Consider the following 27115-nt stretch of genomic DNA (forward strand, 5'->3'; position numbering starts at 1 on the left):
CGGTTCCAAACTAGAACCAACTCTTTGCTGGTCTAGAGGAAAGAACCGCTTACGTAAGCGGGGGGGCGGAGTTATTAAGACCAACGGCAATAGCAAGACTGGGAGACGGAGACATTTTCAAATAAGAATGAATCTGGATGCAGCAAAGCATCATGGGAGGAGGAGGAGACAACCTGTCTTTTAGGGTGCTTTCAGACCTGTGGCCCGTTTGTTTTGTTCCGATTGAGGGGCTAAATCGATACAGTTGTTTTGTTTTTCGTTTGTGGCGTTTGTGTTCACAAGGCAACCGTCTGTAGCGGTTCAAAGCTGCCATGCGCGAACCAACTGTTCTCTCATTGGTCAGAAACGAACGCGGAAGGAGTTTCCTCTTCCGTACCCCGGGAAAAACAAAGACAACACAACAGTTATGAGTGAGTTGTGTCGGTTGCTGTGTGGATTATGTTCTCACTGCAAACGAACCGCTCCAGGTCTGTAATGGAAGTGACCCGAGACCACCTCTCCTAGGCGATCTCGCCTCGCTTGTTTTGTCCCGCATCCGAGCGCGATTGCTGTGTTCACATATAAATCGGGGGTCGGCAACCCGATATGTTGAAAGAGCCATATTGGACCAAAAACACAAAAAACAAATGTGTCTGGAGCCGCAAAAAATGAAAAGTCTTGTATCAGCCTTAGAATGAAGACAACACATGCTGCATGTTTCTATATTAGTTATAACTGGGGGAAGATTTATTTTTCATTATGCACTTGAGAAAAAAGTCGAAATGTCGAGAAAAAAGTCTAAATGGCGTGAAAAAAGTCGAAATGTCGAGATTAATGTTGAAGTACAATCTTGAGAAAAAAGTCGAAATGTGGAGAAAAAAGTCAAAATGTTGAAAAAAAATTCTACATTTCAAGAAAAAGGTCAAAATTTCAAGAAAAAAGTCAAAATGTCGAGATTAAAAAGGAAAGGAAAAAAAAGAGAAAAAAAGGAAAAAAAGAAGAAAAAAGGGAAAAAAAGAAGAGAAAAAAAGAGGAAAAAAAGAAGAAAAAAAGGAAAAAAGGGTCAAACATTTTTGAAAAAGCTCCATGGAGCCACTAGGGCGGCGCTAAAGAGCCGCGGGTTGCCGACCCCTGACATATATCGAACAAACCGATCTTTAGGGGCAAATGCTCCCTGTTTCGGAACAACTGCTCCAAACGTGTGAAAGCACCCTTAGAGATGTGGTCCAGGGAGGAGCTACGAGGACCAAGTCCTATTAAAGAAAATACGTTGTTGTTGATTCAACTTTCACGCAAATGCAGCAACGTAATGACGTGGCTCCTCTTAGCACCCGAGCTACGGAAAAACAAACTGGTTCTCAGCTGGTTCCTAGTTGAACAAGTTGTGAAACAGAACCAACTCTGGAACCGGTTTGGTGGAAAAGGGGCATGAGTGAGGTGACGTCTGAAGTAACGGTTGCATTTGCTCAAAACGGGGAACAATTGGTGCCATTTCCCCCCCAATTCAGTGTGTTTTTGCCAGATTAGAAAGAAAACTATGAAACTAAAAACTTGCATGCTGGGAGATAGGAACTAAGATCCAACTTCCAGGTGATTCGGAGCCGGAGTGTGCGAGTCGATTTCATCCCTAATGGAAGCTGAAAGTTCTTTTAACCTCAGTTACTGTCTCGCGCCAACCCCCCCGCCCCCTCTCGCTCTTTTAATCGCACATCTTAGAGTCCCCCCTCTTCCACTATCTCCCTGTCAATGAGGCTCGAGACGTGCCATCAGCGGGATTGATCTCCTGTCCTTGCAGGTGGAGGTGCAGAGGCTTGATGGAGCTGCAGATCAATGTCAGAATAATTGGCTCTGCAGGCCGATCCCTTGATTGCAGGGTTAGAACCTTATTAGGGCATATTTATCTCAGCTAAACCGGAGTGCCCCGACCTCCAGAGACACAAACCAGAGGAACACTTCACAAGAAGAGTAAGACGTGCCGTAAAAAGTGACGTTGCTGAACTAAATGCACCTTTCAGTTGTATTAGCATTTCTTTAAAAGTTTTTTTTTTCCATTTTCGCTTCTCTGAATCAATTCAAACTTCCAAAGTATTTTCCTGTCGATAAAAGACGGCAGGAAGCTTCCCGAGGGACAGGAACCGCTAAAGGGCACCGACCCTTGACCTCTGGTGTTTCCACCGCAGTGACCAGGAACTCAATGCTGCGATGTTTTAACCTCTGGTTGGGGGGGAACTGCAGTCTCATCACAGATTTCTCATAAAATTGTGGCTTTCAATAATTTTACATGATGAAGTACTTGAAAACTCGTCATGTTGCCCGTCTGCCCCCCCCACATCTGGAACATTAACTCACTATCAATTAGGGGTGTAACAATATATCGTGCCACGAAATTTCGCGATACAAAAAAAACGTCACGAAACGTGTCATAGAGGTGACAAACTGTATCGCGATATTGGGTTATTAATATTAATCTATTGTGTTGACTAGTAACGCGCATCCGACCACGCGTGACGACCGCACCTCGACCCGCGGACCAAAATCTTACTACGCTCATGAAGAAACTAGTCCCGTTTTGAGCTCTGAATCTTTACTGATGTAAGGCTGGTGTAGAGTTAAGCTTTACCTTATTAAATTAAACCTTTTTGGGGTCGTGAGTAGGATAAACACGGGGAAACTTGTGCTGAGTTCCAGTGTACTTTAATGTCCCTCAACAGTGTAGGATTTTAGAACATCAACACAGCACCTAGTGCCGTACTGTGGCGTATCACTCCGCCCAATCTAAAACAGACTAATCACTACAGATAAACTGACTAGTGTCATTACAGTCCCTGATTTACAGAATATAAAGAATATATTTATAAAATAATGAACCCTGAATTACCAAAATAACCTTCTTAACAAAAATAAATCTCCTCTTACACTTATAAGGTGAGCATGAATCAATCTGTTTTATGATGTAAAATTGTATGTAATTATTTACTTTTATTTATTTATTTAATTTTAGTTGTTAAATTTCTGGAAAAGAAAAAAGTCAAATCATACATGAGAGAAACTATTCAGTTTGTGGGTAAATATTTGTACTTGTATGAAACTGAAGATGCATAATGCAAACCTGACATTTACTTTTAGTTCAGTTTGTGGAAAATGGTTGGCCTGGCTTTCTCTTTAAAACTTAAACAGTTATAAAGCATTACAAACTGTAACAATAGGGCAAACTCACAGCATTGTTTTGTATTTTGTGTCTTTCAAATAAAAGACAATTTTTTTCCAGTCATATGTTCCTCATTCAAAGTTGTTAAAAAAATACTGCTATAATATCGTATCGTATCGTTATCGTGACCTCAATATCGTGTATCGTACCGTATCGTGAGATTAGTGTATCGTTACACCCCTACTATCAATCTTCAAATCCCATGTAAAAACCCACCTGTTCAAACTGGCCAACTCACTTTAATCCCCCCCCCCCTCCCTCCAGCTACAGCTGATTCCTTATTTTATTGCATTTATATTTTGGTCCTTTTTTGCTCTTTTAATCGATGTTTTAAAGGTGACCTTGAGTGCCCTGAAAGGGCGCCTTAAATAAATAAAATGTATTATTATGTATGTGAAATCCAGAGACATGAAGCTACAGTAGATCAAAATAAAGATCAAAATAACATTGAATTATATATAAACTCTTATTGGCTCTAGTTTAAAAGAGCCTTTTGAAATGAATTAAAATGAATATTAAAATAAAGACTAATTTAAAACTGTACTGCTGCAGTGTAAAATAGTTTTCAACTATAATAATAGTGAAATACTGTTCTTCTGTGACCCTCGACCTTTATCTCACTTTGATCAGAAAATACATCAGATAACTGGATTTCCATCATCTGATAACATCAAGACTTATCCGTCATCATGCTTATTTTGTCGCACGGTTCTGGATTAGTTATATAATCGTCTCTTTAATCATGCAAATGTTTCTGTTCCGTGCTGCTGTTGATGAGCGCCGGCGACGGCGTCTCACACTCTGCTCCTCATTTCTACGATAAGCGCCATATTTTCACATAAATGTAACCGTTACCAGCAGTGTCTTCTTAATCCCAAACAGAAAATATAAATAAAAATAGCTCTGCGGCAGTCGCGGAACAGTGGTTTTTAAATCTGGAGCAGCGTTTCGGGTCGTTCAGGGGTGAAACTTCAGGGAAGTGAGACGAGGAACGGCATCAGGCCGTTGGCAGGAAGAGCGAGGGAAGACTGTGTTCGGGGGTGGAGGGGTCGCCGACACCAAGACATCTTCATCTCTTTCACCCACAACGCTTTTTTATTCTTTACTTTTCTGTTCAACTTTGCAGTTTTCCAGTCAGCAGATAAAAATATGCTCCTATTTTATGTTTGTTTTTAGAATGTAAAACTGTGTAACTACTGGTAACCTGGAGAGAGATGGATGGATGGATGGATGGATGGATGGACGGACGGACGGATGATAGATGGATGGATGGATGGATGGATGGATGGACGGACGGACGGACGGATGATAGATGGATGGATGGATGGATGGATGATAGATGGATGGATGGATGGATGGATGGATGGATGGATGGGTGGGTGAGTGGATGAATGGACGGATGGATGGTTGGATGGACGGATGGACGGATGGATGGATGGATGGATGGATGGATGGATGGATGGGTGGGTGAGTGGATGAATGGACGGATGGATGGTTGGATGGACGGATGGATGGATGGATGGATGGATGGATGGATGGATGGATGGATGGATGGATGGATGGATGGATGGATGGATGGATGGATGGACTCAACATGACAACAGTTTATGAGGATCATTCAGCTTTGTCATTTAACTAGCATGTACTACTTAGTACACATATTTCCAGGTAAATACCAAACAAAACCCCACATTGTTGACCGCTAGCTCTGGCAGCTGCCAGGACAACCTGTCTAAAAGTTGGGTAGAGTAAGTTACTGAAGATTTAGTTCACGGCAGAATGGTGTTTTGGGAGAAACTCACTTGCACGGGAGGCTCGGGAGCGGTCGGCTGTGCAAAAATGAATCAGACACACACACTTGCTTTTGCTATAATGATATATGAACCTTTATTACCAGCCAGAAAAGCAAGCATTTGCATAGAAGACACACACACAATTACTCTTTTTGCTAGGACAAGATGTCAAGTTATCCCCCACAAATGGCAGAGCAATATTACGCACACACAATTACAAAGGGCCAAGGCCTCATACTCTTACCTCGACACGAGACTGGAGAGCCGAAACAGTCCTGATACAGAGTAGGCCAAAGAAACCCTGCTGGGCGTCCGTGCACTAGACCCACAGCTGACTCTAACCCGGACTTCCGGCTCTCGCATCTTTATACCTTTCTACTCAGCACCTTGCGGAGGGGGTTGCCCCTTCAACCCCCGCCTGCCAGTTCTCACGCTAAGGCTTGGTTCACACGGGACTGAGCTTCCCATGTGAACAAGCGCCTCTCTCACAGTTACAATAATACTAAACAGCAGGTGCAGACTGTGTTTTGGGAATTCAGGACATATTCAGGACACAAAATATATTTTTTCTCCCTTCATTCCACCTCTGGCCTGAAAATGTCCTAATTAAAAAACAAGCATAATACATGAGCATAATTAATATGAAAAGTTGAATTAAGGGCATTCCAGGACACCAAACATATTCCGCCTCTCAAATGGGTTAAAAAAAATTGGCAATCCGTTGATTTTTCTATCACAAGACGTATTGACGATTGAAATTGGGTGTTAATGGAAGCAAAACTGGTATCTGAGGCGGAGGAAGGAGTGCGAAACCACTGAGAGGTTGGTACAGGAAGGAAGGAGTCCTCTTTGAAAAATGGCATCCCAATGTTTCCAGCCCTAAAGATGGATAAGTCCAGATATAAGTTTGGTTTCATTTATAAGTGACACAGTACAAGACCAACCCCATAACAATGTGGCTCCCAGTGCAACAGGCTTCAAATTAAGTTTATTGGTTTACTGAAGACTCCCAGTCTTTGTTTGCCACCAGAGGCAAAAAGTGCAGTTATACACAACTTCCACAAGCGTTCAAACAATGCACCATGTTATCAACTAGGTCCTCAGGGGAATTTAAGACATTGATTCAGTATGCAGATGATACTTTACTGTGTTCTTCGTTGTTAGACGACTGTCATTGCGATATTTCATTAAAGTCCTCCAGAAGGACAACAAAACAACCTTAATGAACCTTAATGAACTCACAAGAATGAGAATGAGCTTTGTCGCATTCCCAACTGGAAGGGTTATGCAAGTTATGCTTCAGGTCAACAACATATCGCTTTAATATGCAGATGACACTCTACTCTGAAAGTTTTTGTTGTACAGAAGAACTTCAACTGATGTCACATGCTCTTCGGTTGTTTTTACACTTTAGCTCTTTTAGCCCACCCCCACCTACACTGCTCATTTGAAGGTTGATAAGGTTTGAAGTTGTGCACAAGTGTGTGGTATAAGAAAGCATAAACACGGTTATATAACACCTTACATTTTGAGTAACTGCTTAGGGTTTGTTTTTTTTCCTCAAACGTGAGTAATACACCACACTTTTAGTCAAAACTACAGTTTGCATCGTTTAAAGGCCCACATTTTGGTTTCAGATTCAAATGTATTCCTTCCCCAAAGCCTGGGTAGCAATAAAGAGCGGTACCCAAAGCTGCTGAGTCAGGCTTCTTCACCTGCTGGTCGTTCATTTAGCTTCAGGAGGCCTTTAATTGGATAAATTAAATATTACGCATTACTTACCGGCCCCGTTTGTACTTTTTTTGCTACCGTTTCCCTCTTCATCACATCCTGCTGCTTCTGTCCAAGGACCCCCTTCAAACCTTGAGTAAAGTAGTGTCATTACACGCTCAAGTGTCTTTCTAGTCATTCCACGTTACTGCATCACATTATCCCGAACTGCGAAGCGCCTCTTTTTCTTTCTCGTTCAAGGGGGAACGCGGAGGTCAGCAGGGGGCTGATCTGCCCGTCAAAATCAATTTAGAGCCGTTGGTGGAACAGAGCAGCGCCGTCATCCGTCTCCGGACTAATCTCTCTCTGCATCGCGGCGCAGCAAAGTGATCAGAGGTAGAACCGGCGGGGCTAATGAGGGGAACTCTCCGCGGCGCCGCTCTCTACGTCCGGTCATCCGTCTCTCTGTCCGTCTCCCTCTGTGTGTCACCTTCACGTCAGCAGGCCTTGTTTTCACGAGTCTTCTTTGCCGTCTTCATCCGTTCATTTGTCCATTTTAAACCTTCCCTCTCTCGGACATGAACGTCTCACAGCGAACGATGCGTCAAAACGTTAACGGTTACACCTTCCTGACGTATTAATTCTGTTATTAGTCATTTAAAAAGGTAAACTGAGGATTAGTGTGGATCAAAGACATAAAACAGACTTTTAAACGGTGATTCATCTCATGTCTGGTTTAGTCTCGCTAATCTAATAGCAGTTCACAGCTGACAAATTCACAACGACAAATGTGGTATTTTTCAGTGATCAAATGTGATATTTAATGTGCATAAAGTTGCACATTTTCCCACGATTGTTCAACACCTCCAAATTTATGTAATTTCATACCAACACTTTCACACTTGGCTTGTCAGAGGCTCTTTTTTAGTTAAAAAAAGAGCCTCTTTTAAGTAAAAGTTAAGTAAAAGTATTTTGACTTCTTTCTCTTCCACCAAACATTATTTAACCCCGTAGCAAATCGAGCAGAATGTTCTGATTTATAAAAGATTTATTTAAAATATTTATTCTGATCATCGATACGTTCTCCTAATCGTAGTGTCGTCATTCAGACGACTCCAAAATGAGTGTTATGGTCGATTGTCTGATGAAACTGAAGCCTTATGAAGAGGAGGGGACAGGAAGAAACTCAGTTACAACATGATCTCACAAAAATCCGTGAAATGCCCACGACCTCTCACCACTATTTTCCGTGGCACCAACACGGAAATGGCGACAGCAAACAACGTGGTTAAATACTCGAATTTACGTTAAATACTAGAAAACACGGTTAAATACTCGCTGTCAAAATACTGTTAAAAATCATCAAAACACCATTAAAACATTGTTAAAACAGCGTTAAAAACATGCTTTTACAAACTGACAGTAACAAAGAGTAACTTGCGCGTCAAAAACTCATAACTTAGCCACTATAACAAAGAATAATATATACATAATTATAATGTAATAATCCGTGTATATATCACGACAACGGATCCCATTGACTTCGCATAGTACAATATCCGTGGTGCTCACACGGAATTATAACATTTCCGTGTTGGTGCCACGGAAAATAGTGGTAAGAGGTCGTGGGCATTTCACGGATTTTTGTGAGATCAGGTTGCTCAGTTACCACGGTAACACTCCAAGTATCTGATGCTGATGGGGGTTGGATAGACCGTCTTGTTCTGGGATAAGTTGAAATTTTGAACTGCGTTTTGTTGTTGTTTTTTCCTTTTTACAACATGATACTCTTTCTGTGGCTTAAAATACTGAATTATATTCAAAATCAAACTAAATCAAATATCGATGTAAGAAGGCGAGTGAAAATTGTGAAACTCACAAGTTCTTCCGGTTGATGATGCGCCATGAACTTCATCCACCGGAGTCATTGGAGGGTGCTTTTTGCACGTATATGACCATTATACTAATAAAAAGTCTGACTTTGATGAAGAACCACTGATCAGAATCAGTTGTGTTAATGCAGCGTCTAGAACACGCAGGACCAGGGTTGATCCCTCATTCACACCAATGACTCATGCAGTTCCTCTGCATCCTACTTGGGTTTCCAGGGGACAGATGCTGCCGCTGGACATCAGCGTACAAACCAGAATCGATGAAATACTGCTAGAGTGGTGCGCGGTGGAACGACCCCGTCCCCGAAGTGGCGAGCCTTTCACGGCAGTTGCAGCGCTGATGTTCCGCAGGGCTCATCTGCAGTTTCCACACAATCCTCGTTAACTCGGGATCAAATGTCTTGTCTACATTCATAACTCCCTCCTCCCGCTAACGCTTCCTCAGCCTCGGATGTTCCTGCGCATCCCGGCAGGCTGCAATTCCACCTGAATGACAAGAGTATCACAGATACACGCTCTAATAAAGAAAGCAACGTGACCCAAATACTTTATTCATCCTCCCGGAGCCCGACCTACACGGACGGCAGGAAAAAAACAAAACAAAAACAAGCTCGGCTGCTACATCTAATCAAAACTCAGCCCTCCTGATGGGCCGTTCTCGCATTCAAGGGCATCTCTGCATCGAACTCCGTGCAGAACTTGTTTTGTTCTTTGAATAATGGAGTAAAATGCATTACCGTCATGCAAAGTCCTAAGAAGGACTACACATTGTCTAACTTTAGACGCAGCGCAGCACAATCCAGATTAATATTCAGCGCGGGCTTGACCGGACTGTAAGAGGCGACATCTACAGAGAGCGCGAGCTGCAAAAGACCAGCCTCCCCATTCAGAACCCACCTTAATATTCTCAGTACATTTCACTTTGCTCGCAGAGGCTCTGCAGACGAATGTAAATGCAGCAGATAAGATGGATTTTCAGTGTCATTCCACTTTTTTCTGAAGAACGTCGGGAGTGATTTGGTTACCTCAATGACAACGACGGATGCCGCATCTTATTAGGCCGGCCACTTATCACAAATTGCAAACCCTCCAGCCATTATTTCCTATCAGTGCTTTTTTTTCCATAGAAGTCTGCAGGAGGTTTGGTGACTTTGACCGCGGCTGAAGTGAAAGAAGATTAACAGCTGAAAGTCGCACAGCCTGATCCTTCTTTGTCAATTGCTATTGAATCGACTGGAGCGGCGTTTTGTGGACCAAATTAATCCTCATGTACACACCACCCTGATAGGAGAGAATTTCTAGTTTCCTAGAACTGCAACTCTATTTTAAATGTATACACTGCAAAAACTTAGAATCTTAACAAGAATATTTGTCTTATTTCTAGTTAAAATGTCTAATTTTTAGTCAAAAAATCTCATTATACTTAAAAAAAGAGTCATTAACAGATAAATAACTTATTTGACAATTTTCACACGTTTCAAGTAAATTTTCAGTTAAAATAAGTAGAAAAATCTGCCAGTGGGAAAAGATTTATCTTCTCATTACAAGCAAAAAAATCTTGTTCCACTGGCAGATTTTTCTACTTATTTTAACTGAAAATCTACTTGAAACAGGTGGAAATTTTTGTTTTAAGTGTAATGAGATTTCTTTTGACAAAAAATTTTCCATTTGAACTAGAAATAAGACAAATATTCTTGTTAGGATTTTGATTTTTTGCAGTGTATTCACTCTTTCAAGTCGACCAATCATGCCGTACGTTTAATATTAACGGACAGCAAGTCATGTTGCTGATTGGAACTTACCTAAAGCCGACAAACACTTTCTGCTTCTCACAAGTACTTTTTGATGTGAATAGCGTTCGTCGTTTTCCAAAAAACACAGCACAAATAAAACGGAATGAAAGTTAAATTAAACTGAAACCCACAGCTAGTGTTTGTTTTTAGTAAAGGAAGCCAAAACTGATGCAAACCCATGCAAGACTTTCAAAATAAAACACAAAGTGAAGCAATGAAACAAAACAAGGCTCAAAACCGGAGTTTCTGCTTTATTGTTAATTATCTTTTTTGAAAAGTGTTCTGAAGTAAGTGTTTTGATGAAGTAATGTGTTGACAAAAAGTGTTTCTCTTTTCTTTCTCGTGACACAACAAACCTCCCTGCAAAATTAGATGGGATTGACATTTTTAAAGCTTTGATTTGGTTAAAAAGTTGCCATTTTTGACATGTAAAACAGATTAAACTTAGACAAAGGTCAACGTAAGCTACGCAACATAAGCTACGCAACATAAGCTACGCAACATAAGCTACGCAACGTAAGCTATGCAACGTAAGCTCACCGCAAATAAAATTGAATTGAAAATTGAATTGAAACCCACAGCTTCTGTTTGTTTTTTTAGTAAAGGAAGCCAAAGCTGATGCAAACCCATGCAAGACATTCAACACTTTCAAAATAAAACAGGAAGTGAAGCAATCAAACCCAACAGGAGAACAAAACAAGACTCAAAATTGAATGTAATTGCAGCAGATAAGATGTATTTTCAGTGTCATTCCACTTTTTCTGAAGAACGTCGGGAGTGACAACGACGGATGCCGCATCTTATTAGGCCGGCCACTTATCACAAATTGCAAACCCTCCAGCCATTATTTCCTATCAGTTCCTTTTCCATAGAAGTCTGCAGGAGGTTTGGTGACTTTGACCGCGGCTGAAGTGAAAGAAGATTAACAGCTGAAAGTCGCACAGCCTGATCCTTCTTTGTCAATTGCTATTGAATCGACTGGAGCGGCGTTTTGTGGACCAAATTAATCCTCATGTACACACCACCCTGATAGGAGAGAATTTCTAGTTTCCTAGAACTGCAACTCTATTTTAAATGTATACACTGCAAAAACTTAAAATCTTAACAAGAATATTTGTCTTATTTCTAGTCTCATTACACTTAAAACAAGAGTCATTACCAGAAGAATAACTTGTTATTTGACAATTTTCACCTGTTTCAAGTAAATTTTCACTTGAAATAAGTAGAAAAATCTGCCAGTGGAACAAGATTTATCTTCTCATTACAAGCAAAATAAATCTTGTTCCACTGGCAGATTTTTCTACTTATTTTAAGTGAAAATCTACTTGAAACAGGTGATTTTTTTTGTTTTTTTTCCAGTGATGACTCTTGTTTTAGGTGTAATGAGATTTTTTGGCGTTTTGTGGACCAAATTAATCCTCATGTACACACCACCCTGATAGGAGAGAATTTCTAGTTTCCTAGAACTGCGACTTCTCTATTTTACATGTATATTTCTATGCAGGATATTTAGAGTGTAATGTTTCTGAAACGGCAATGCCATTATTTTAAAGTTCAATCTCTTCCGTCGCTGCTGCTCTCGGCAGAATTTCAGCAGAAGCAGAATTATATTCATTGATTTAGTCTGAATGAAAAAAAAAGGATCTCACGGAGACTTGAAAAGATAAGCGCTCTTTCTGGGCGCTTTGCAAAAGATACGCACGCCCTGATTGTTCTGGGAAACTCAAAGAGGTTTCATCTTGCGTTTGAGCTGCTACCAGATGAGGATGGTTATATTACGCCGCTCCCTCGTTTCCCACAGCATTCGGGCAATTTTTCACAGGCGAGATTAATAGCTTGCTCAGCTTCAGACAATTTAAAGTTGTGTGGAGGACTCCTCCAAGGAATTCACTTACATTATCCGCTTTATTTGTTGAGGGAATTAACAATTGGTTCAAAACGCAGCGAGTCAGGATTTATTAGAATTTATGAGCTCACTGTGGTAGTTTGAGTATGTAAATCAAAAGTACAAGGATGGAATAAATAAACCATCTATGAGTGTTATTTGAATATTTCACTTGTTTTAGTCAAACAGGTAAGACATTATTCTGTTCTAATTTTCAAAAAAAGGTTCAAAATTGTCTTTTATACCCAGTTTTTAGGGTATCCAGCCGTATTTTTTTCCCTCCCACAATTAATTGATGTCTCTTCAGGGATCAATAAAGTACCTTTGAAGTTTAAGAGATGCATGATTGATTAGTCAATCAATAAAAGTTATGAGAGAGCAGTCGCGGTGGGAGCTTCCTGAGAGGTTTTAGCACTGATTTGATCTGAAGATTGGCCCAGTAATGGGAGTAGCTGATTCGTTAAGGGACGTAACCAATTTGTTTTCTTTGCTTTTTTGTATATTGTTGATACTGATATGTTAGTTTATAAATTGGTATATTTATATCAGTGTATATAGGTGTGAGGATGTGTTATTATTGATATTCATATAACATTTGAGTGTATGTATGTGTATATATATATATATATATATATATATATATATGTATATATGTGTGTATGTATATGTGTATATATATATATATATATATATATATATATATATATATATATATATATATATATATATATGTATATATGTGTGTATGTATATGTGTATATATATATATACACTTGTATATGTGTGTGTGCATTTGTTATATGTATATATATATATTTTTTTTTTCTTTTTTGTGTGTAAATTTAGTTTTATTTATATATATATATATATATGTATAAAAAAGTTTTGTGTACAGTTTGTTTTTTGTATAGAAATTAATTAAGAAATTAAGAAATTAATTTGATTATAATGAAATAGAGTTTAGGGGGTAGGATTTGATAACTTTTTACGTCTTCCTATTCCTTTTCAAGCATGTTAATTATGATGGATGCATGTTCTTATTTATTTTTTTGTTTATTTTGTTTTCTTATTTCCTTTAATTTTATTGATTATTATTGTTTTCTTATTTCCTTTTATTTGTATTGATTATTATTGTTTTGTTTTGTATTCACTACTGTTTCATGTTCAAAATAAAATTTAAATTCAATTCAATAACAGTGGGATGAGCAGGGAGCAGGGGGGGAGGGGCAACGCAGGTTTTTGCGTCATGGCCATAAAGCTTCTTTATCCTGCTTGTTGATCAATATGATCATGGATCTACAATTTCATAATGTGAATATTTCCTCTGTTTCTCTCTGTCCTGTACTTCCCAGATCGAAATGTTAGAGCACAAATACGGCGGCCATCTGATCTCCCGCCGCGCTGCCTGCAAGATCCAGACCGCCTTTCGCCAGTACCAGCTCAGCAAAAACTTTGAGAAAATCCGCAACTCCCTCCTGGAGAGCCGTCTGCCGCGGCGCATCTCGCTGCGCAAGGTCCGGGTGCAGAACACGGAGGGTTTCTCTGCTGAACGGGCGCTGGCCGAAGGGTGCAGCTTGGCGGGCATCCCGCTGGTGCGCTCGCCGTCGCTCCCCGCCACGGTCGGCGGCAGCCTGACCGACCTGGAAGACTCCTTCACTGAACAGGTCCAGTCTCTCGCCAAGTCCATTGACGACGCGCTCAGCAACTGGAGCCTGAAGACCATGTGTTCGCTGCAAGAAGGCGGCACCTATCAGTTCACTGCCGACTCTTTCAGCAAGGCGGCGGCAGCGGCGGCGGCTGCAGGAGTCGGTGGGTACGGAGAGGGAGGCGGTCTGGGAGAATCGACGATTCCAAAAAGTGTGGTGGACCCAAACGACCTGTCGAAAAGCGCGAGTAAGCTGATGATGGCATTTCGAGATGTGACGGTAGAGATTGACAGCCAGAACTTCAGAGTTTCGTCCTCGGTGATGGAATCATCCGCCTCAGTCACTCTCGGCAGCGCCGTCCAACAAGACGCTGCCTCCACCATCGTCACAACCGCTTCTATGGCAACAAACTCCACACTAGACTTCCTTCCACCTGCTCTCTCACAAGAACCTCCTCCTCCACCTCCAGAGGCCCCAACCGAACCCATAGACCCCCCGCCGCCACCCCAAGAGCCGCCACCGCCCCCAGAGTTAGATATGGACGTTGGCGAGCAGGATATTGAATTCCCTGCCCCACCTCCGAGCGAAGAGGAGCTAGAGGAGGACGATCAGCCTCCCTTAACGCCTCTGGATAAGATGGCGGCACCTCAAAGCCCGGAGGAGGTGGCGGTGGTTGCCCCGCCGCCGCCACCTCCTCCGGCAAACGAAACCGCTGGAGTTCCTCCGCCGCAGGAGGCCGGACCGCTGGCCAGCTGTCCTGTGGTGGAGCCTCTAGACGTGAAGAGATGTGGCTCCGAGACGGCGGACAACAGCTCAGAGCAGATGAGCAGCAGCAGCACGTCGACGGAGGCGCGCTCGACGTCCGAGGCGTCGTCCAAGGAGGCGCTGCAGGCCATGATCCTCAGCCTGCCGCGCTACCACTGCGAGAACCCCGCCAGCTGCAAATCGCCCACGCTGTCCACGGACGTCATGAGAAAACGCCTGTACCGCATTGGCCTCAACCTCTTCAATGTGTGAGTACTTCTTTCATTGATTCATGTTTAGATTGTCCCAATTTAAAACCGAATAAGTTTCCGTGAATCTTTGCCATCTTGTTAGCAGCATTAATGAAAAACGAAACTATTGGCAACAGAAGTTTTAATGACTGTAATGCAGCGAGATGAGCTTGGACCTTACTCCAAAACGACAGACGGGAAGTATCAAAGAGCCACTGGGAAGGTTATTGGGGTATGGATTCTTCTTCTGATTAAAACTGGTTGTTTTGCTGTTTTCAGCCAATCATTGGTCTCGTTCTGCTCCCATTCACTCCTTTAAGTCTATCATGCCGTACGTCTAATAATAACAGACAGCGAGTGATGTTGCTGATGGGAATTACCTAAAGCCGACAAACGTTTTCTACTTCTTACAAGTACTTTTTGATGTGAATAGCGTTGGTCGTTTTCCAAAAAACACAGCACAAATAAAACGGAATTGAATTAAAGTTGAATTGAATTGAAACCCACAGTTTGTGTTTGTTTTTAGTAAAGGAAGCCAAAACTGAAGCCACCCATGCAAGACTTTCAAATGCCTTATTTATCTGCTTTTATTTTATTCTATTATTATATTCGGTACTTTCAACGTCTTGCTGCTTAGTTGTTCTTGCAATTGCCCCTCGGGGATAAATAAAGTTTTTCTGAATCTGAATCTGAATCTGAAATAAAACAGAAAGTGAATCAATCAAACCAAACAAGGCTCAAAAGAGTTTCTGCTTTATTGTTAATTATCTTTTTTGAAAAGTGTTCTGAAGTAAGTGTTTTGATTAAGTAAAGTGTTTCTCTTTTCTTTCTCGTGACATAACAAACCTCCCTGCAAAATTAGATGGGATTGACATTTTTAAAGCTTTGATTTGGTTAAAAAGTTGTCATTTTTGACATGTTAGACAGATTAAACTTAGACAAAGGTCAACGTACGCTACGCAACGTAAGCTACGCAACATAAGCTACGCAACGCAAGCTACGCAACGCGAGATACGCAACGCAAGCTACGCAACGCAAGCTGCGCAACGCAAGCTACGCAACGCAAGCTACGCAACATAAGCTACGCAACATAAGCTACGCAACGTACGCTACGCAACGTACGCTACGCAACGTACGCTACGCAACGTACGCTACGCAACGTACGCTACGCAACGTACGCTACGCAACGTACGCTACGCAACGTACGCTACGCAACGTACGCTACGCAACGTAAGCTACGCAACATAAGCTACGCAACGCAAGCTACGCAACGCGAGATACGCAACGCAAGCTACGCAACGCAAGCTACGCAACGCAACGCAAGCTATGCAACGCAACGCAAGCTGTGCAACGCAAGCTACGCAACGCAACGCAAGCTACGCAACATAAGCTACGCAACATAAGCTACGCAACGTAAGCTACGCAACGTACGCTACGCAACGTACGCTACGCAACGTACGCTACGCAACGTACGCTACGCAACGTACGCTACGCAACGTACGCTACGCAACGTACGCTACGCAACGTACGCTACGCAACGTACGCTACGCAACGTACGCTACGCAACGTGTGTAAGCTATGCAACGTGAGTTACGCAGCGTAAACTAGGCAATGTAAACTGGGCAATGTAAGCTAGCAGTACAAAAAGACAGAACGTTTTCCAGAGGAAAAAGACAAGTAATAACAATTGCTGTTCAAAACTGGACAAGGCACACAACAGCACATATCAGACAGGACCACCGAAATAGGACAAGGAATTAAGCGTTAAGTAGTCGTACGGCCGAGGGAAAGAAAGAATCGTTGTATCTCTTGTTCCTTTTGCAGGGTGTGAGGGGTCCTCAATTATTTTTGTTGCCCGTGTGATGGTGTGGTGTTTGTAAAGGGAGTCCAGTGTGGGGAGTTCATGTTTAGTGATTTTTGAAGCCCATGCAGGCTATGCAACGTAAGCTATGCAACGTAAGCTACGCAACGTAAGCAATGCAACGTAAGCTACGCAACATGCGTGATGACGTCATTCGTCCCCACTGGAATCGAAAAGGGAATCGTTTGCAAGGAATTGAAACACTGGGAACCGGCTCTGAATAAGAACTGGTTCTCGATTCCCATCCCTTCGTACGAATGGGGTTAAAGTCCAGAGGAACCTGACTGGTAATTTTCCATCGACGAGGTAAAGAATTAGCATGTTTGGCTAGACTGGTTTCACTCAGATCTAGTGTTTCAAGAAGGACCTGAGAGAAAGAAAGAAAGAAAGAAAGATGACGGTAGACCAAGCAAAGACGGAGAAGGATGGGCATCGTGAGAGTAATGACACAGCGAACGCCTCCGCTCTTTTTTCTACAGGCACTTTTCGATGGGACCCTGTGGACTGAAAACAGCAAAGAAAAGCACTTTTTTCTCACAGATACCAGTTGAGTGCCAAGCTTTATGTGAAGTGTCTCTTCTTCTTGTCTTTTTTTTCCCCCAGGAGGACACACATACACGATTAATAAAAGAGAGGGTGGGGGGGGTTTAGACGACCAAGAGTGAGAAGATTAATTTGTAAGAGGAAATGAAAGAAATTTGAGTACAAGGCTGATGTGGGACACGACAGCTCGCGATAATCAGACATGGGATGTTACAGATATACCCAGACATGCTGGTAATGAGAGATGCTGATAACGAGAGCTGTGGTAATGAGAGATACCCAAGCCAAATGCCTCTTAGTCACTGCCGCTACACATGTCTGTTAATCCTCCATTTCTGCACGGCAAATATCTGCGGCAAAGCTGGCAGAAAATGGATCCGTGACTTTGGACAAGAACCCTTTTTATGACATAATATTTTTTATTTTTTTAAACAAGCACATCTAGTTTTGTCAGGGTCGTATAAGTGGATATGAAAGACTTGTACACGTTCCCTCTGGCTTCGTTCAGACATGACGGCACTGAAGGAACAAAATATCTTTGTGAAAAAGAGCGAAAAGAGCAGAGCTCTTTGGCGAAATGACTTCCACGTTGCCAACCGCCGGCACTCGGGTAGAAGAAAACTGTGGACTCTGAAATCGCACTTTCAGACTTGTGTAGTCTAGGATACGGCCTCCTTTCCTTCATGAGCAGTTTGTTTCCCCAGACTGAGAGGCTGGAACAGCGTCGGTGCGTGATCGTACACAAGCCTCATTAGAAAATCATTATGAGTTATGATTCCCATGGTGTTTCCAGCAATAACGTCTAACTAATTAACTTTCATTGGAAATTTCTTCAGAAATGTTCAGTGAGTGTGACCTTGTGGGAATCACGTAGCCGTCGTGCTCCGAACTTGCTCGCTTTGATCGTGATCGAATGATGTTTCGAGTGAACTTCGATGGGGTTGGATACGTGTTGTAACCATGGTGACGGACAAACAAACAGATGAATGATGGTTGGTTTGGACTGTAGCTACGTAAGGGATAATGCCCGAGGCAAACCGTCCCCGCGTCGTCCATATATTTATGTTAATGTCCCGCATTATCCCGCTTATACCACGGTCACTTATCAAAAAACATAAATATTAAATCAGTTTTATAACAAGCCACAGCTGAGCGGCTATTTAATCTCTCGTCTGCAGCCGTTGTAACCTGGTAAGTTACAAAGTTTTTTAACAAGCCATAACTCAGTTTCCTTGGTAACACCTGAGGGTTTGACTAATACCTGGAACATTCACTACTGTCCCATAAGATCCTTATGCAATGGACACAGTGACTACGTTTACATGCAGTCAAAATTCGGGTTTTTGCTAATATTCCGGTTACTGAAACATTCGGAATAATGTGTTTCCATGCGTGAGCAAACAGGGTTATGGATCAAACCAGCGACACACGGAGAACGTCATGATGCAATTTCCGTCATTTCCGCTTCTTCTTCCTGTATCCAAATTCAAAACAACAACAATAACAGCAGCATGGCGGATAATGACAGCCCAGTAGAAGTCGTTTTGTCTCTTGTCCCTGTAGTTCTCCTTTTTCAGCGTCTTCCAGCAGAGCTTGATCTGGTCTGGCATTCGTACAAATCCTGCTTCTCGCAACTTTTCACTCACTTTTTTGTAAATCTGGCTATCTCCTTACTTTCTACCGTCTACAAATGCCAAAATGTTCATATCTTTCATTACATTTATGAAGTGATTAGTCTCCTCCTGGTCTTGTGTTTCTCCGTGTTTATAAGAACTTCCTGGACTCAAAAGACCAGGATTCCTTGCAAAAAGAGCATGTGCAGAAAACAAATTCCTGTTCCGTTTGATTCGGGAAATCCTACGGAAGAGTATTAGGGCCATGCAGGAGAAAAAATATTTGAGAGGGGAAGATTTTTTTTTATTGTGCACTTTGAGAAAAAAGTCAAAATGTTGAGATTAAGGTTGAAATACAATTTCAAGAATAAAGTCGAAATTTTGTGAATAATGTCGGCATTTCGAGAAGTTGAAATACATTTTGACTTTTTTCTCGAAATTGTACTTCAACATTAATCTCGACATTTCGACTTTTTTCTCTACATTTCGACTTTTTTCTCGAAGTGCATTATGAAAAAAAAATCTTCCTCCTCTAAATTATTTTTTTATTTTTCTCCTGCGTGGCCCTAATACTCTTCCATAATATCCCGTTAGGTTATACATGACCAAATATTCAGGTTAGAAAAGGAGTATCCAGGGGTCATATTCAGGTTTTTTAAAACCGGAATATGAGCAAATTCCGGTTATTCAAAGGGGTTATTGGTGTTTACATGGCCGTGCAAAACCGGGTTATTGCTAATATTCCGGTTTTAAAAGGTTTATTGACTGCAGGTAAACGTAGTCACTGTCACTCTCGGTAAAGTTGCAAAGTCTTTTGCAATAAACGGAGCAGCAGATGCTGTAAGTCCCTATAAAAGGAGTCCAGACTCCACTACGGTGAGTTTCACGTGAGCTCAGAGAGGATATCCTGGCTGGGGAGGTCATGTGACTCTTCAGGGGAGTAACAGTCCCCGGAGCGGTTTTCATCTATTTTCTAACCTTCCCCTCGTCCCCCTGATGAAATCCCTTGGAAGATAACCTCACTTTTGATCAGTTCAAAAAAGTGGGAAAAGAGAGAAAGAGAAAAAAAAAGTGATGAGAGAGAAAAAGGCAATTGGGCTTGAGGCTTATTAGTTCCAGCAGTTCCTTCCCTCCCTGTCGTACCTGCGCCGGCGTGTCCTGTGCATCTTAAACAGGGATGTTTTCTTTAGGGCAAAAGTATCGGCATTGCCTGATCCTGCAGCAGTGTTGTGCAAGTTCACACTTCTCATGAACTAGTTCAAATTCAGTTCACATGGTTTAAAAATGAACATTTCACGTTCAGAGTTCACCATTTTAATTTTGAACTAGTTCATAGTTGAACTAGTTCAAATTCAGTTCATTTCAATACTTTTAGGTGAGAAGTACCAATGAAACGCCCCCCTATCCTAAAACTGTTCACTGTATACAATCATGTTTTGTTCTAATGCAGGGGTCGGCAACTCGCGGCTCTAGAGCTCTTGGAACTTTTTTCAAAAATGTTCAACCTTTTTTTCTCTTTTTTCTTCTTTTTTTTCCTTTTTTTCCTTTTTTTCTCTTTTTTTCTTCCTTTTTCTTTTTTTAATCTCAACATTTCGACTTTTTTCTCGACATTTCGACTTTTTTCTCAAGATTGTACTTCCACATTAATCTTGACTTTTCGTCTTTTTTCTCCAAATTTGGACTTTCCTCGACATTTCGACTTTTTTCTCGACATTTCGACTTTTTTCTCAACATTTCCACTTTTTTCCTCAACATTTTGACTTTTTTTCTCAAGATTTTACTTCAACATTAATCTCGACATTTCGAATGTTTTTCTCAAAATTTTTACTTTTTTCTCAACATTTCGAATTTTTTCTCTTCATTTCAACTTTTTTCTTGACATTTCACCTTTCGCCATTTGCCTTCATTCTAAGGCTTATACATACAAAGCTTTTCATTTTTTGCTGCTCCAGACATGTTTGTTTTTGGTCCAATATGGCTCTTTCAACATTTTGGGTTGCCGACCCCTGTTCTAGTGGCTTTTCAACTTCATTCAGAAGCTGTAAATCTCCAACAATGTAGTCCATTATCAGTGTATCTCCCTGTAGCTGAAATCAAACCCACATGACGTTTCAAATGTAAAGTTGACGAGGCAGACGTTGGGACTTGTTTTCTCAGCGCAGGTGGACATAATTTGCACAGAAAGGTTAGACTTTTACCGTCCGACTCTTTGGGAGACGATGTGTAAAATTCCCTCAGGTAATGATAAGCGGATCATCATCTGCGTCTGCATCGTCTCTCTCTTCACTGGTCATGTAAAGATGCACCGGGCTCGGGCCGCCGTTGCCATGGAGATGGTGCCCGTTGCTATGCTAGTGTGCACTGCATTGTGGGTAATGTAGTGTGAAGTTGTTCTCTCGTCGAGTATTTTAAATGTGGTGGAATGTATTCCGTAGTAATTGGACCTAAACAGTGAAGCTGAAACTCACATAATCTGAACAGTTCAAGTTCCAGTTTTTGATCTGCAGAATGAACAAGTTCAAGCTCTTTATTTGCAAATATGTTGCGTTCAGTTCAACGTTCTCGTTCATGCACAACACTATCCTGCAGACGACAAAGCTCACAGTTAGGTAAACTGGCTCAGGCAGTCGAGCGATAGAAATGAAAAGCAGAGACAGGAGAAATGAACTGAAGGAGACGGAAAGGCATCGCTGGGACAAAGATTGAGAGAAAGACCACTTGATAAAGTTTACAGCGGCCAAGGACACCGGCATCACACCCGGGAGCTGCAGCGGCAGAACCTTCGACGGGGGGGCGGGGGTGGGACATTAACTCACGATCCCCCTCCAAGCAGATTCCTCCGTTTGCATGCATGAATCTCCCATCAGCTCGACGTGTTCATAATTCACTTTTCGCCCTGGTGCGTCTCGGCGTGGCGAACGCCTCGATCCAGACATTAGAGCAGCTCCTGGTGGACTCAGATCCACCGGCTGTCATGCATGAAAACGGAGCCCCGTCAGAGCTGCACGAGTCAAAGAAACGCAAGTGTGAGGACCGAGCATGTGAAAGGGATCGCTAAATGCACATGTCAAGCGGGACTAATTAGCACAGCGAAGCTCGCCCGACTCCTCTAGATGGAATTTGCCCATCAGGAGACAAGAGCGCCATAAAAAGCTCCGCGTGTGTGTTTGTTGGTGAGTCGTGGGTGTTTGTTTAGGGATACACAGTCCTTTCCCGTATTAGCATTCTGCCCTCGGTGCTGAACGACTCAGCACATAATTACCAACTCTGGAATCCAGATGGCAAACAGAGGAGGGGTTTCTAATCTCCGGGAGAACTCTCTTCTGCCCTCGTTTTGCTTGGAAAGTTCAAAAAGTTACATCAGGAAAAAGCACAAAAAACTAAAAATCCACTGATTGTTTAAGTCACTTTCACACCGGTGTGGTGGATTTTCAAAATAAAACCCCACAAGCGTGCTCTGATTCCCATCTGGACGTTATGTGGTGCCGTTTAGGCTGCAGGTAAACAGTTGAGAGGCTTTAGAAAATAATTGAGAGGTTTGATTTAGAAGTCAAAACACTAGAACTCGGTGGCTCAACGATACCATGTCTTTTCTGAAGCTGGAAAAGATCATATACTCAGTGAAAGGTAGCTCTAACAATTTTATGATAAGTGGCTTCCTTTTCTTACATTCTTCCACTCTCTCCAGACCCTGCCCCTGATTGACGGACCCTTCCCCTCTCTTTCTCTCTCTTTCTTCCTTATTATTGATCTATTTTTTTTAAATTTACTGTGTAGCTTTAATACTTCATTATTACTTAAAATAATTTCATTTATTTATTTATCATTATTAATATTATTTCCTTATTTGCTTAAATTAAGAAAAACATCCTCGGAGGTAGTCTGGATATCTTTTTCTCATTCCATCGAGATGCACAGTATTTTTATGGTATCATATATCCTATATATTGTAGATTACCATACAGAAATAATATGACACTCAATGTAAACGTGTCATGATTCCTGTTCTACTGTGCCTTACCCCCTAATAATATATATATATATATATATATATATATATATATATATATATATATATATATATATATATATATATAAAAGAAGTCAAAACACTAATTTTACTTGATTTGATACCACACATCCATTTTATTTGTGAAATTCTAATATGGTGAGATAAATGTGTTTAAATTAGCAGATTACCGCACAATTACCGCAAAAACTCCTGCTGCGACCATGATCACATGGTATGGAGCACAAGCATACAAACGTTTGTACATTTCAATCAAGTTCAATTAAATACTCAATTTGGCAGAGGAAGGACATTCTTCAAAAAGGCACTTAATTTATAAATAACATTTAACTTATTAGATTGTAGTAACAAAATCAATTTAAACATAGATGGTCAGTTTATATAATACTTTGGTCTGCTTAAACTCCAGCAGCATTTGGTTGGTGTGTTGTTCCGACGGCAAAGTCTGGATGTAAATAAATGAATAAATGAATGCGAGGTTGGGTTAATCTTAGCATGGCCTAATCCAGACTCAAACAGATAAGCTGTGGTACCTTAGCTCAGGTGAGGGCGTTACCGCCGGTCCCCAGTCCTCCGTCTCTAAATTTACCCAGTTTTGCATGAACTGGAGTTGGGCGGAGCCACTTCCTGCCACCATGGCGCCATCCAGAGCAACAAAAGTATTTTAGTGAAGTCACAGGAGCTTTGTCTGCTTATTTTTATATTTTTATATGTTCTTTCTGGATGTGAACAGGACGTGAGTAGTGCACTCGGGCCATGAAACCCAGGAGGGGTAATTATAACAAGCCGACAACAGGAAGCCAATAAAATTCTAATTTTGTTTTTATTGCTGGACAAATAACTGAAAAATATCATCACATTCATCTGGTATTTGAGAGTTTCTAACAGAACAATGGATGGATGGATGAAGGATGGATGGATGGATGGATGGATGGATGGATGGATGGATGGATGGATGGATGGATGGATGGATGGATGGATGGATGGATGGATGGATGGATGATGGAATGAACACATCTCTCTCTTCTCAGTGATGTAACTAAACGGCGTGCAGCGCCATGCAAAGCTCTGGTTTGGATCGTAAAACAGAGTTCAGATGTGCAGCCAGTGAACATCTGTCCATTAGCCATAAAACGGAGAGCCAATAAAATCTGACATTAAAGAGCAGAAGAAAGGATTTATTTATGACATCCAGATAATACAAGAGTAAAAGCATTAGAAAGATGTTTGAGCGCGTGGTGTTAACTGTTTCGGCATGATGTCCGTGTCCAGCTGGTCGTGTGTTTGATGAGTACGTATCTCTTTATTTCATGGTCTTAATCCCTTTTTTATTCAGCAATAACATTGTGTATGCCTTGAAAAGGTAACAGGCAGGAAAATATAGAATATGCAAGAAACACATTGAAAGGTCAATGTGTCAAGAAACATCCTCAAACCACTTTAGTATTTTCACTTCGACCTGCAGCAGGGTTTGGAGTAGGGATGCCCTGATACCATTTTTTTAACACCGAGTACGACACGTACAAAGACCGGGTCAAATACAGTATTACAAAAGTAATCTGTAACAATTCGTACGGTGAATTAAACCCATTTGACAATTCTAGCAAATCAAATCAAATCAAACTTTATTTATATAGCACTTTTCCTACAAATAATGAAACACAAAGTGCTTAACAGAAAAAAAAAAACAAGAAAAAACAAATAAACATAAAACTTATTAATGCCCCCCCTCCCCCCTCCCCGCAGACAAAAGCACACTACAATTCACCTAAATTCCTAAATTACACACACAGACACGCACGCAGACACATGGTGCAGACATGGCTAGGCACAGAGGATCCAGGTGACGAAACGGTAACAGGGAGCCGTCCACGCCAGGAGGTCTCATAGCCCGCAGCTACAAGGGGGGGGGGCCCACAGAGACCATCCCGGCCCGGACGGAAAGAGGAGTCCACACCACAGCGGTGAAGCCGTGGTGCAGAGCTCCACAACCATCCAGGCCAGAACCACCCCCAGGACGACCCCCTGCAGGCCAGAGTCACTCCCAGCATGGAGGCTCCCCATGAGGAAACACTGGAGATAAAAGCTACAAGAAAGCAGGATAAAATACACTAAAGGAGTTTATAAAAAACATAAAACATACAAACATAAAATCCTAAAAGTATGTCTAGAAAGTAAGACATTAAAAACTAAAATAATAAAACAGTAAAATGTATAAAATAGACCATAAATAACAACTAAAATATTTAGATAAAACATTGAGATTAAACAAAAATAAAATACGATAAGAAAGGATAAACTAAATATAAAACAGAGCAGTAAGATTCAATAAAAATAAGGGTGAGCATAAGAAATGTAAAAGAGTTAAATTAGTCAGTTAAAAGCCTGATTAAAGAGATGGGTCTTGAGCCTCTTTTTAAAAACATCAACAGTCTCTGCGGCCCTGAGGTTCTCCACTATTTCACACAACTGACGAGAATAACGTTTCTATACGGTCAAAACGTGCAAAGTAATACTACGTTGTGTCAGCTAAAAACTGTCTCCTTAAAGTTATTGCATAAAGCATTTAAAAACAGACAATCAAACGCCTGAAGACGATTTGATGAGGAGCGTCTCGTGTGGTTTTTGCCATCTTCTCCCTCCTGAATGGTTTCCCAATCTTCACCCCTGCATCCTCTCTGATTATGAATAATAATCACCATGTGCAGGTCCATCTGTTGTTGGGCAAACACCAAACGATTGATATCTGCCAAAGCCACTTGGCGAGACGTCACCTTCAGCTGAGAGAAGGCGAAGGCTCTGGGAGCAGATGCTGTCGGGCAGCGAGGCCGGCGTTCGTCGCCGCTCGCGCTGACGGTCCCTCACATCTGCTTCGTCTGGTCCTCTTCCAGTTCCCTCCTCCTCCTCCTCCTCCTGCGTTGCCCTCCGTCCTCTGCTCGCCTCACTCAACCCATTAGCCGCGATACACACACACACACACACACACTTAGAGGCTGTAGTTTAAACACTTCATGAATACGAGAACAGAGAAGCTGCGTTGCTAATGCGGCAGCCTCCCAGATGGTGAGGTTTGTTGTCTTTAACAGGGTTTTCCTGCAAATTAAGATTTTAAATCATGTCACTCCTCTTTTCACATGTTTTAAAAACAAAACTCGAGGAGATGTAAAGTTCATATCCAGGAGGCACGACCACTGAAGTAAAATGCCACCCAGCCTAAGCCAAGTCACGCACTCCCACCTTTGGCTACAGCACAGAAATGCAGCTTTTCCGGCGGCGTCGTTTTGAAAAGTTTATACAGCATGACATTTATTTCCACTCAGACTTTCATTAATTTTTTGAGAGGGTCTCGTATTGATGCTTGAAGAGCTGGAGTTGAGGTGCAGTTGAGTGTAAATTTTTTTTTTTTTTTTTATTGAATTGTTTATTTCGAACACATAAGGCAAAAATATAACATTTTAAAACAAATTCAAAACATAAAAAAGCAACAACAAAAACGTAATACAAACAGGGAAAAAACATTTTTTTTAATTTTTTTTATTGAATTGTTTATTTCGAACACAAGGGAAAAATATAAAATTTTAAAACAAATTCAAAACATACAAAAAAAAAGCAACAACAACCAAAACGTAATACAAACAGGGAAAAAAAGGTGTCCAAAAAGGAGCAGGTAGAAGTAAAACTTATTTAACCCTGCCCCTTTGTTACCTCTATTATAAATTAAACATAAATATTAATAATAAATAGCTGCTAATTTACACTATTAGGCTACAGATATCTCTTGCTCCCCGAACCACTTTTATTTAATTTCGGCCTGATGAATCTCAGACTTATGTACCTGAAGAGAATGTTTTACTTTGATAGAAAAACCCTCTGGGTGTGTTAGATTTCTGACCCCTGAATCTTCTATTTTGTGTTTGCTCTGACGAGCAGCCTGTTGTACCTCCCACTGCTCCCCGCTCACTTTAGTGGTCACCTTCCTAAATCCATCAGACACATCACTGAAACAGTTGGAGGATATTTTCTTTCTTCTCTTTTCATTTCCTCTACCTTTTTGGTATCCTTTAATGAATGAATTACATATTCTCTTGCTGCTACTTCTGGCTGCCTTGGACTCTCCTCTTTTTAACGTTGCTGTATTATTAAAAGAGATAATAGCTTCTGTCGGCC

The 27115-nt window shown here is 41.4% G+C and overlaps 1 protein-coding gene across 3 annotated transcripts in view; it reads left to right on the forward strand.

Moving 5' to 3' along the window:
* The window catches only part of iqsec3a (IQ motif and Sec7 domain ArfGEF 3a), a 192392-nt gene that overhangs the window by 95839 nt on the left and 69438 nt on the right, over positions 1-27115 (forward strand). For all 3 annotated transcript variants that reach the window (XM_061714483.1, XM_061714484.1, XM_061714485.1), the window contains exon 4: positions 13613-14919. In XM_061714483.1, coding sequence (XP_061570467.1) covers positions 13613-14919 — 1307 coding nt within the window. The remainder of the gene's footprint in view (positions 1-13612; positions 14920-27115) is intronic.

The sequence above is a fragment of the Cololabis saira genome, chromosome 23, assembly GCF_033807715.1.
Source record: "Cololabis saira isolate AMF1-May2022 chromosome 23, fColSai1.1, whole genome shotgun sequence".
NCBI classification, from domain to species: domain Eukaryota; kingdom Metazoa; phylum Chordata; class Actinopteri; order Beloniformes; family Belonidae; genus Cololabis; species Cololabis saira.